The following is a 12,491-nucleotide window of genomic DNA, read 5'->3' as shown; positions in this document are numbered from 1 at the left end:
TATATATAAGCGATAACTTCAATTCAAGACGAAAAATCTATAAAAAAAATTGGGGACAGGGTGATTATTGAAAGTTGTGCTATGCTCATAATGTAACATTAAAAATATTGTGTGGAATAGGGATAGATAAAATCTCAATACCTTAATTTTAGAGGTATAATTATTTGTTAATTATTAAGGTATAATTAATAAGATCGAAGTCGTACATGACTAGACACTGAACAGATAAAGGGTTACTAAATTGATTAAAGAACTAAAAACAGAACTTCGGAAATTCAAAATACGAATTTTAACAAACCGAACTGAAAATCTTATGACTACCGACAAATCATCATCGACGATCACTAAAAAGTTTCTTAATATCAAACATTTTAATCATCCACTTCTAACTGAATCCCAAACATGGACATGAACCTTCCATTCTACTATCTATCTATGTTATCGTGTGGTGGATGACGTCACGTCTGCATTGGAGCGCGGGATGTAATGCTCGGGATTATTTCTTTATGAATATTGAAAAAAAGATATTTCTTTAAGAAAACAGAAATTTCTTACCCTTCAAAAGAATATGTATATGTATATATATAAGTTAAGTATTGGCGAAAGCAAAATGTCAAAAAAGAGAAGAAGGAATAAGATCTAACTCCCTTGAACTGTTGTAAAACACTGGCTTTATTGTATTCGGTACATCTCTTATATACGTTCGATCAGCTGATCCCCTCAGTCAGCTGATATCGAAATAACAGCTGACTCATACCGTAACTTATATATATAACTTAAGTATCAGCGATAGCAAAATGTTAAAAAAGAGAAGAAGGAGTAAGATCTGACATGCATGGACTGCAGTAGAATACTGGGTTTATTGTGTTCAGTACATCTCTTTATATTCATTCGATCAGTTGATCTACTCAGTCAGCTAACATCAAAGAAACAGCTGATTGTAACTTATATATATATTTTTCTACCCGAAGGCATTTTAAGGATTGGGTAGAAGTCCGCTGTGTATAGCGGTTACATTTGCACTTTATTTCATTTAGCGGGAAGGGGCCGCTCTGCTGGTAATTTTTATTCATTTTATTGAATTCAGACTGCAGAGCCCAAATCCCTTCCCTCGGTGAGTACATTTACCAATGGGACAGTGCCGTACCACCTCCCAGTTCTTTTGGTTGGAGAAGCTGAGGTGACAATCCAGTGTGTCTCCCAGGTAGAGGATGGAAGTGGAGATCCGCAGGACAACCTTGCGGTTGATATATAGTGGCTTCTTTCCCTTCTTCAACATCACGATGGCGTCCGGCTTAGTAGGGTTCACCCTAATCCCGTTCAGCATGAGCACATCAGTAATGGTGGCTGCAGCATCTTGAGCATGAGTGAGAGCCGATTTAGCATTAACGCTTGAAGTGTTGAATCCGATGTCGTCTGCGTCGGAATCAACGCTTCAAGCGTCAATGCTGAAACGAATGCTGTTTGGTCAATAAAACTTTGTGGATGGATTCTTGACTTAATTGACCGCGCGTAAATACTGTTAAAACGGCTTTCCATCTTCTTGAAATTATCGAAAATCATTTAATATTTTATAAACCATATTCATTTCTTTTCAAATCAGGATTAGAACTTATTAAAATTTTGGAGTATTCTGTGCACGACTGTTGATAATTTATAATGATTATTTATTTATTTTTTGTAGAAGATCAAAGCAATTATTTTCCTTTATGATAGCGAAAAAGAAATGAACATATATTTATCTATAGATTTGTTTCATGTTGCTCTATGAAAACATAATCGTTGTACAAATTGCTCTGGGAAGACCTTTAAATTGCAGCCTTGATTTTTCTCTAGATGTTATAACTAGTAAAATTTGTATAATTTAATTTGGATAATTTTTATATAATTCGACAGCTCACCTTCATCTCCGGGGTGAGGAATGTAAACTTCGTCCGCGAAATCCGACTGTGGATCCCCAGCGCTTGGGGTGAACCTGATGTATGCCAACTGTAACAAAAATTTATTATAATAATTATTGTTGTTGGAAATGATGAAATATAAATTCATAGCTTAACACTCTTTGACAGAGAAAAGGCTTAAAGCAATCGGTTTCACGGTGTTTGAGTTTGGTGTTTGGTGTTTAATTTTATAAAATAGTTATTAACAGTTTTAAACAGATAGTTTTTAGCAGATAAACAGTACTGAGGAAGACAAAAGAAACCTGATTGCAGCATATGGCCAAGCATTCGATAATGGGAAAATTTTTAAATATCTAGGGTCAGTTAGTTATCATATAACTAATTAACAACTAGTCATCAATTAAAAATTACTATATATAAATAAGAGCAAAGTTGGCGGCTGAAAGTAGGTGCTTACATGCACTCCAAAGAGTACTTTTTTTCCGACATCGCTGCCTCGAAGCCAAGCTTATAATATACCGACAAATTGTCTGGACTGTTGTTACATATGGTAATGAAACGTGGGTTCTGACCCAAGAAAATAAAAAGAATATTAAGGTGTGGAAGGCCCTTCGTATGGTATATAGTCTAAAAAGAGAATCGGAATTATGGGAATTCAGAAAAATCTGGAGTTAATGGAGAAGTGTAGCCAATCCGATTTAGTGGGAGATGGTCATCAAGAATCTGATGGCTTCGAATGGTGGAAAGGATGCCGGTGGATCACCTTACAAGAAGGCTGCTGTACTAATTGTCGGAGGGAAAAAGTAACTCCTCACCTGAGGTGGGTTGATGACATGGAGGCAGGGGGTGAGCAGATGAAGATTTGCTGCTAAACGTCCAGGGTTGTCCAGGGTAGTTTTGGTGCCCGAAGGTGATTGTATAAATAAATAAATAATGTGTACTGGGGTTGTATTAAAATATTAAGTGATAGGTACAGTAGCTGTTAATGTATGTAGTATAGTAAAAACCTACTTAACCGGGTCTCTGGCTTAACCTGAGACATAAATAAAACAAGGAAAAATGCTCAGTCGCTTAGGCCTATTGTTCTGATATCTGTGGGCGGCGCTAATTCGAATCCGGCCTGGGGGCGTTGACTTTTTTCATTGAGTGGCGGTCCCACAAAAACTTCACCCCCCAGCATGGTTACAATAGGTTGGTAGCCTATAGATAATCAGGAAAACATCACCTTCGCTCTGGATTGCCTTAAAAATAAAGATCATTCATACACTTAAATTTAATCACTCGTATCTTAAGATTCTTTTTTTAAATTGGTTTAATAAATTTAACTTCATCATGTATCAATATACGTATTACCTATGTATTAATTTTTATATTTCATTTTATTTTTTGCGTAATATGTGAGATCTATTAATATTAGAGTTTTTCTTTTATATATTCCGAATTATCTGGTGATGCCTTGACTCCGACTAGGACGAAAAAGCGAGAATTCTACTCAAGTTTAAACTGTTATTACTACACATCAAAAAGTGTCAGTTGAAATGACTACTTTCATTCGGATTTATATATCATCAGTGAGAATTAGATAATGTCACTTTAATATTTCATGTGATGTGATGTCATGTGCGAATAAGTTGGTAACCTTCAGATTCTATCTGTCTTTTAGTAAATGACTAGAATTAGAAAGGAGTGCCATGATGAGTGACACTGCTATCTCGATAATTACATGCTGCTACTCTTCTTGATACGGAAACCATCGATAATTCCATCTCAGTTATCGGTTATCATTCATCATATGGCAGGGAGACAAAATGGACACCATTAGTCCACCGTCAACCGGCTACGAATAACCCCAAATCGATAATCACTTATGCCCTTTATATTGAGTTATTTATATATCCATGAATCTTATCAATTTATTATTTCATTTAATTTTATTTATGAAGCCATGAGTTGTCGAAACTAAATCGAAGTTTATAAACAAAACAAATCTGTATTAGTAAAGTCTTATAATGGTACTTGGGAAGGAACTATCATTTCTTGAGCAATGGTTCTGCACGGAAGTGATGTGGTTCGCATTCACTCCTAACCTTTAGGTTCATCCTCCAACTGCGCCTATTCCTAGTTTTAGATAATTTTACAATGTATTAGGAAATATAGGAAATATTATTTTCAAATACTTCTTTACTAGCTAGCTTTTATAAGTGCGAATGTATTTATTTATTTTATTGTTACCTAAATTTAATTTTCTTTATATCCTGTATAAATTATTTGATTATTATTTAATTAGTCTTTATTATGTCGATTATATTTTTATTGAGGCTTATGATATTTGTTTTTATTTTATTATTATTAATGTTATCATTTACATTTTTTTTTATTTATAGAAGGTATAAATGAATACTTTGAACGCGGATACTTATTGTCCATAATTATGGAAGGTTATATATTTTACTAGAGTTTAGTTGTATAAATGTTTTATTGAAAAAATAACCCTTCATCTTATCACAGGAGTTCCGGGGGCGGGGCTGGAATGGAAGATTCCGTGCTAATTATTTTTGGTGTTATGATCTTGAGAGATTCGCTAATATAAACTTTAATAGTTCAACTTATATTTTTATTTGATTCGAAACAGCGACAGATCATTCAATTCAGTTTTAATTATTTTTGTTCTTAGAACTAGTTTCAGTCCGATGGGACCGGCAACAACTTTAGTCCAAGAGCCAGGGGGGAAAAAGTTATTCCACCGCAATATTTGATTACTTTAATTAAAACTATATACAATTAAGAGTCAAAATTGATGACTCTGATAATTATAGCTTGGAGGAATTAAAAATAGCGCCTTTTGCGAAGATTTTCTCTGATTTTCCATTTCCTTATTAAAATCTTGTCACAACTGGAGAATCAAACTAAATCCTAACAAATTCCATTGGATCATCTTTACTCTCCGTCGTAAACCTCTGCTTTCCTGTCCTGCTGCATCTTTTTTTTTTTTTTTTTTTTATTATCCCACTAAAGCCCGTTCAACAGATTCGCTCCATCTTGACAAGAGACTTAATTTGAATCACTATAATAGACTGAAGCGACAAGAAACCGCTTGTAGATTCTGATTACTACTGCACATACTTGGCAAATCTAAGCTTCCCATTTACTCGAAAAAACTCTTAAATACAATGATAATCCGACCTATTTGGACAACCGGAATTGCGCTTTGGGTCTCCACCAAATCATCAAATTCCTCCCGCATCCAATCCTTACTTGATACTTCTTATTACATCACAAATAAACTCATCCATAATGACCTCAACATCCCATTCGTTGCAGATTTGACTCAAAAGGGATATACCACCTTTCATTCCCGAATCTTTACCAACCCGAACCCATTAGTTCTTAATCTTTCATCATTAAGCATCCATGATTATCCTTCGAGGCGTCTGAAAAAAGATGGCTAAGAGATCTTTTAATTTAAAGCAATGATTGAATTAACACTATTGGGTGGTTCCTTCCCGAGATTAACTATCATGTGTTCTCAAACATCTATTACATTTATATATTGTATTATACAGTTGTAAATAAGTAAGATTTTTTTTTAACTATCTGATATTACTAAATGATACATGATGAAGCACATTGTTAAATTTTTTTGTTTATTGTATTATGGTTAGCTGAAAAAGTATGTTTTCAGTAATAAGAAGTAATTAAAAAGCTACTCTATATATAGTTTGTTATATAGTTTTATTTTGCAGTGGTATCCTATTCGGCAAGCCTTGTTTCTATCGTCACCAACGCTAAGCCAATTATTTACTTTACTTATGCTACCTGATTTCTACAATACATGCACTAACCTCTTCCTCCGATGGTAAGTTGAGGGCTGCCTCCAGCTCTGGTTCCTTCAGATGGTCACATTCCAGCTCATCCAGGGGCATACTGGAAAATAATTCTGTTATTCAGATTTCCTATAGTTACAAAAAGTGCTTCTAATTATTGTAAAAAAATTTAAATACTTGTATCCAAACTTTACGTCTGATGGTTCGTTAGCATTTTTTTTTCAGTTTGGACCAATTTGATTTTCCCTTTGCGGAGTGGACGGTTGATTGTTGGATTGATACAAAATATCCGTTTGCTACTCAATCAACAACACTTCCCGTCAATTTTCCAATTTGCTTTTGTGAAAAGGTTCGTCTAAATGAATTCGAATTCGTTTCCTAGTTAAAAATTCCTTGTTCAGTTCGTCAGTATTAATTAATTGGTTCAGCAAATAAACAATTGATTCATATAAACTTTGAGAAACGAAATTGAATCACTTATATAATACCTATATAATTATTCAAGTAATACCGTCAAACCGGTTAGAAAAGGTATCGTAATTTTTATTTTTCGTAACCTCCTTTATTTAATTTATTTATTCGTATTTTACAAAAAAAAAAGAAAGGTATCGTAAAGCCATTAAAGCCTGTTATGTTGTGAATGAATCACTTGATTAAGGTCGAGTGCTAAAATTAGGAATGAACTTCCGAGACGTAGGCAGGAGGATTGTGGTGAATCGGATCCTCTGGGTCTTGGGTTTTGAAGGGGATGATACAGCTCTGTGGACTTAATATCATCGAACAAATACAATAGCTAATCGTCTATAGGGAAATTAAAAAAAATATTGCTTAAAATAGAAGTTGAAAATCAATTCCATCACATTTCCATTAACTCAGCCCTTATTTCTTGGTTATGGTTTGTAGACTACCGGGATTTAACTCTGGACAAGTCTCTCACATTCACAAAACATCATTTGAAATGAAGCATTCAAGGATGTTAGATATCCGCTACTAGATAAATGGGACGTGGGACTGAGGAAAATAAAGGAGTATTTAGGTTAAGCGTCACACTTGTTTGGAGGGTTAGAACCTACGTAAGGGATTATAACCTAAGCAAGTAAGTGATTCCAGAAGGAGTTAGTGCCTATAATGAGTTATTTGCTAACTGGGTATAATCCTTTTAATTGATAAGTTGGGATGTTGCCTTTAAAGAGTAGGCAGAGGATTGTAGGATAAGCTGATCAAGCATCAATGGAAGATTATTAAGCGGAGAGTAGGATAAAACCTCTTGAACCCTCCATGCAAATAGCCAGAGGTCCGCTTTGTGACTTCAAAGGCGAACCTAATGATGCAGTTCATCAGTCTCATCTCGAGCCCACCAGACAGTCCACCATATACTAGCTCCCTAAAGCCAATAGAGAGGAAGGCTAGTGGCTAATCCCCTTACTATTCTCTTTTGCCAGCTGTACCTGTGTTAATGCTATTGATAGTGGATTTTATGTCGCATCGGGGAAGTATTAAAGGTCATCTGCATAATGTTGGTTCCATGGATGGTGGTTAGAGCCCGATAAAATATTAATATGAATTCAAATTAATTCTGGCTCGATACAGAATATATATTCCAATATTATTCACTTCGATAATATTTTTCTGTACTAATTTTCCCAATGAGCCTTTCTCTTGAAAAATTGACTTATTCCAATTTCAACAGTTTTTAGAAACGTACATTTAATAATGTTTTTTTTTTAAAAATAAAATTTAACATTTTTCTTTTGAAAAAGTATGGCAGAAATATAACAATTTATTTAAAATTTTCTTATGCTCTTAAGCATTTATTCAATGTAATACTAAGAATACTAAATACTAAGAATGGTTGTATGTTGTAATCCTATAAATGCTATTATATTGTTTAAGTGAAATTAAAAAACTAACGAACACATATATCAGACTGGCATAACAGAAAAACGCACTCCTCATATGCCCGCCAGTAAACCAACTCTTTTTAGAAAAGATCTTTTGTTTCTTTTCGTCACTTTCCTTTAAATTCTTATAAATTAGTTTTTATAATTTAAATATTATTTTTTTAAAAATCGTTGGCGGTCTAACGGTATAAAATATCAGTTTCAAAGCCTTTCATAGTTCATATTTGTCCATTTTTTATTATCCATATTTGTCCAACACTATTAGTGATGCTTTAGATTAAGCCGTTTTGCAAATTTAGTATTTAAGTCTTATCAAACTATTTCAACGAGTGTAACATCTAGCTGATATTAAAGAACACTTTAACTAACACAACACGAACTTTACATTGTACATAAATATACCTAGTTTTATCAAAATAGTTAAAATCGTATTTGAGAAAATCGGAAAAAAGTGTGATAAATCGGTTGTGTAAAGCGGAGACTTATTTAGAATATTTTGGTGTTCGGATTACGGAAAGTATTTGGAAAAATGATGACTCTCTCATAATCTTCCTCTCTTTCCATTTACCTTCCGCCAGGTGCTTGAGTCTCATTACATCACTGGTCACGTGCCGTATTTTGGGTGGCCAGTGATGCTAAGCAATGAATTTGTTAAAATTGTAAGACTGTTCATTTGTAAGTAAAAAAAAGGTAAAAATAAAAAAATATTCTTTGCATGAATTTATTTAAAACGTGATAAAAAAATAAGATCACCAACAAAATTTGAATTGTACATATTTCTACTATTAATTAAATTAGTTTTACTGAATAAAATGATTTATACTATAATATTATGTATTTATAATTCCAATTAGAATTTACAAAACTATTATCATTCTTACTGTCCTTTATGGATGTAAGACGTGGCCTCTTACACTAAGGGATGAACAGCGGCTTAGGGTTTTCGAAAATAAAGTATTGCAAAAAATATTCGGACCGAAAAAGGATGAATTAACGGGAGAATTTAGAAGGTTACACAACGCTGAATTAAGGGAACTACACCCGGTAAATTTAATTCAAGTTGTAGCATTGCGGCGTATAAGATGGGCGTGTAAGGTTGTAGGGCTTGGTGACGAGCGGATCCCTAAAATGTTAATAAGCACTGAACCAACGGGTAAACGTCCGAGGGGTAGACCGAAACGTAGATGGGAGGATTGCGTTAAAACTGATTTGGTGGAATTGGGTTTGGAGGGGAATCGCTGGAAGGATGTATGCAGAGAGCGTTTGGTGGTATCGGCATCAAACCTCCGGGTTCGTTAAGCCTTCGTTATTATTATTATAATTCCAACAAAATATATTATGAATACTTTCATAGGAATTAGATTACTAGATATGGAATTTCTTCTTTTGATTTTCACGGTGATTACAATAAAACACGAAGTTAAAAATGTCCTTTACACATGTGCTCTTTTATTCGAAAAAAAAAATTATTTCTTGCTGATGTTTCTCAAAAAAAGTAACTTTTTTTTTAACACCAGTTCGGATTACTGACATTACACAAATCTGTCTGAAGCAAATATTTAAAATAAAAAAAAAATCAGTTTTCTATTCAGCACTAGAACTGAGACCTGTTCTATTCTCGAAAGAGGCTGACGTGACAGAGGCCTCCTGTATAGAACTCACGCTTGGACACTATCAGTCATCAGTTTTGTTGAAGTGTGCCGAATATATGTGTTGGAAGGGAGCAGAATCGATCCGGCTGCTTGTTCTAGACTGCTTGAATATGCAAATGGTGAAATGTTTGGATTAAAGGCCGATTATACTGAGCTGAGGAATAATTTAAATAATATTTTCAATGGGGAGGGTGATGTACGGTAAAACATAATATTATTTTACATCATCGTATTTAAAATATAAGCTTTCCAAACACTGTTCTTAATAACAATCGTGTTTGTTAATAAATTTTATTTCATCATCTAAAAACAAAACATCTTTACTTCTCGAATGTTTCAAACGTAATATATCAATTGTGTATGAAAATTATAACTTAAATTGTTTTATATATAAATTTTTTTTTACGTAGATATATTAATGAAAAAGGTATAAAAATAGACCGTTTTAAAAGTATAATGAAGCTTTAACGGACATCTCCGGGGAAGATAATTTTGTTCGCTATAAACAGGTTTCCATTAGAAGGGGTAAATTAAAAAAAAACTAACAATTAAATAATAAAATTATGTACATATCTTTGCTTAAGTTGTGATAGCTCGTAAATCCAAGAATAATCAGCAATACAATTTTTTAAATTTAAAAAAAAAAATCAACTGCATGTATATAGTTTCGATGGATTTGATTGATTTATTGACGGTAGATATGATGGTTGCTTCAAAATAATAGTTAAATAATAATCAAAGTAATAAAACAAATAATAGTTTGTTTACATCGTAGTTTGACTATTAATAATGCACTATTGTTTTATTTGTTTGGTCTTTTTTAACGATAGCAGAAATTAAATGGCTGTATTTGCTTTACTTTGTACTTAAAATGGTCTGTTTTAGAATTAGAATATTATTTTTCAAAACATTCTTAACCATTTCTATCACCTAATTTTAATTTAATAAAAATACAAACAAAAAAGGTCATTGTTACCTGCCACCTAACACAACCTATAAATGTGCCCGCAGGAAGAAGATTAGAGATAATTGATATCTGATCTAATTTCAGAACTGGTTAGTTAAAAAAATTGGAAATAACTTTGCTGGTTTTAGAATTATAATTGAATTGAATTTTCATATTAAATAATTAATTATTTGTCCTAGCAATCTAATTAAGAGTAATTCAAAGAAGATATACGGATAAGTAAAATTAATAAAAAAATATAAATACAATTAATTCTGTTCTTTAAAATCTACTGTGATACATCCTGCATAGTGCACGAGGTCTCACCCATCAAGATCCTTATAGTACAAGAGCCGGGGTGAAAAAGGCAGTTATTTCACCCCAATTTTTTATTACTTCAATAAAAACTATATATAATTACTAATCAAAATTGATGAGTTTGCTCAGGTTCTGCGTGTGCTGCTGTTATAAGTACAGATGTCTGCCAGCACTCAAATTAAAGCTAGTTTAATGTGCTATAAAGTATTACACTATCTTCGTAGGGGTAGCCCATAAAACCCACCCTCCACTCCCGGCCTTGGTGGGAGACACCCCTCGCCCTTGCTTATATGACTTTTCAGACAGTAATAGCGAGTAGGTTGATCTACGTACAACACGTCACAATCTCACCGTCCCACTAAGAATCCTTTTTTTTTTTTTGTTTTTAAATCCCACTAAGAATCCCAGGGAGCGACGGTCCTATATCACTTTTCAAATATTCGCTTAAAACGAGAAGAGGAGACCTTAAGATTAAGTTTTTTTTTTTATTTTCCAACCTCTGTATTTTTATATATGGTTACAGAATACAAATATATAATACAATACATTATATATATATATATACAAATTTACATGATATCTTCGTTTGCCGTATGGCATTATAAGATGGTTTAAGATTATGTTTAATCAAGCAATCTTTATTTATCTTAAAGTTTCCTCTTCCCGTTTTAAGCTAATATCTCAAAAGTGTCATAGAACCGTCGCTCCGTGGGGGTCTTAGTATCTTATGGGGGGGGGGGGGTGTTATGGGGTAGGTCCAGCGGGGAAGATTTGCCTTTTTTTGTGTTATGATCTCCTTCCTACACCTGGCAGTCACACTTGATCGCCACCTCACTTTCTCCTGCGATGTTCATGAGAGGCTCAAGATGGCACGCTAGAAGAATTACCACCTGATTTATCACAGCTTTATCACCTTTTTAAGATTACCACAGATTTATCACCTGTTGAAATTGATTTGGACAAAATTTCATGTGCAAAATTCATATTCATATTCAAATATCATGAAAACTAGTACCTTTACGAAGATACGTGTAGTAAACTACTTTATAGCAAATTATCTAGCTTCAATTTTATTCCTGGCAGACATCTGTACTTTTAACACTTTCTGAGATATTTCCAAAAAGGTCTATCCTAATAACTAGAAATCAACATTTTGAGAATTTATTTTGTCTTAGAATCATAGAACTTATGATCTAGATTCCTACGAAAATAAGCTACTTTATAGTATATTTAAAAATGTATTGCCTTCGGGATATGAAAAAAAAATCTATAAATCATTGAAATACATTAGCGGTTGTTGTTTATACTCTGATTATACCTACCCCTCCTGGAAGTCGTAGAGGAGTCCTTGGAGAATGCACTGGGAGTGAGGGTGGCTCCATCCGTACCCACGTTCTATCAGCTTCTGGAGCTCTGCCTCCAGCACTCCCAGATCTTCCTCGTCCAGTGAGTGTCTGAAAGAGTTAATGTACAATCATTTTTTTCATAATTTTACACATATTATTTATAGGTCATACAGTTTTAAACTGACTCCATAAAGACTCTTATTGTGTTAATTTGGTTAAAAATGGGTTTAGACTAGTAACGGTAACATTTAAATTATTAATTGTTTTTGGTTGCTTTGAGCAATTATGATTTGGCCTGAAGTTAGGTCTTTGTGTATGTAATCGATAACTTCAAAATATCTTTAGTCTATGGTTGGATTTATTATGTTGTAAAACTGATAATTTATGTAAATACTAAAAAAAATACAGATCATATATTTTTATTTAACACAATAAAACAGAAGATGGTACTTTCAGCTCACGTGAACTACCTTTATAAGTTTCCAGCGTCTTTTTTTTTTTTTTTATTTGATAGATTTATTTATTGATAGATATTACAATCTGCCACACAGTTGTGGGCAATAGGTAATATTGATGAATGATCTCATACATACTAAAATAAAA

At 33.2% G+C, this 12,491-nt stretch overlaps 1 protein-coding gene and 1 long non-coding RNA gene across 5 annotated transcripts in view; one reads left to right on the top strand and one right to left on the bottom strand.

Annotated features, from left to right (window-relative positions):
• The window catches only part of IA-2 (tyrosine phosphatase IA-2), a 174,449-nt gene that overhangs the window by 33,427 nt on the left and 128,531 nt on the right, over window positions 1-12,491 (bottom strand). For all 4 annotated transcript variants that reach the window (XM_067047475.1, XM_067047477.1, XM_067047476.1 and 1 more), the window contains exons 5-7: window positions 11,865-11,996; window positions 5,744-5,825; window positions 1,902-1,989 (exon numbers count right to left, since the gene is read on the bottom strand). In XM_067047475.1, the coding sequence (XP_066903576.1) occupies window positions 1,902-1,989; window positions 5,744-5,825; window positions 11,865-11,996 (302 nt within the window). The remainder of the gene's footprint in view (window positions 1-1,901; window positions 1,990-5,743; window positions 5,826-11,864; window positions 11,997-12,491) is intronic.
• LOC136795776 (uncharacterized) overlaps window positions 1-12,491 on the top strand; it is a 117,051-nt gene that overhangs the window by 5,001 nt on the left and 99,559 nt on the right. The window lies entirely within an intron of this gene.

The sequence above is a fragment of the Halyomorpha halys genome, unplaced genomic scaffold, assembly GCF_000696795.3.
Source record: "Halyomorpha halys isolate HHAL.00 unplaced genomic scaffold, Hhal_1.1 Scaffold482.1, whole genome shotgun sequence".
Classification (NCBI taxonomy): Eukaryota; Metazoa; Arthropoda; class Insecta; order Hemiptera; family Pentatomidae; genus Halyomorpha; species Halyomorpha halys.
Note: the sequence above shows the minus strand (reverse complement) of the source record. Positions and strands in the feature narration are given on the sequence as shown.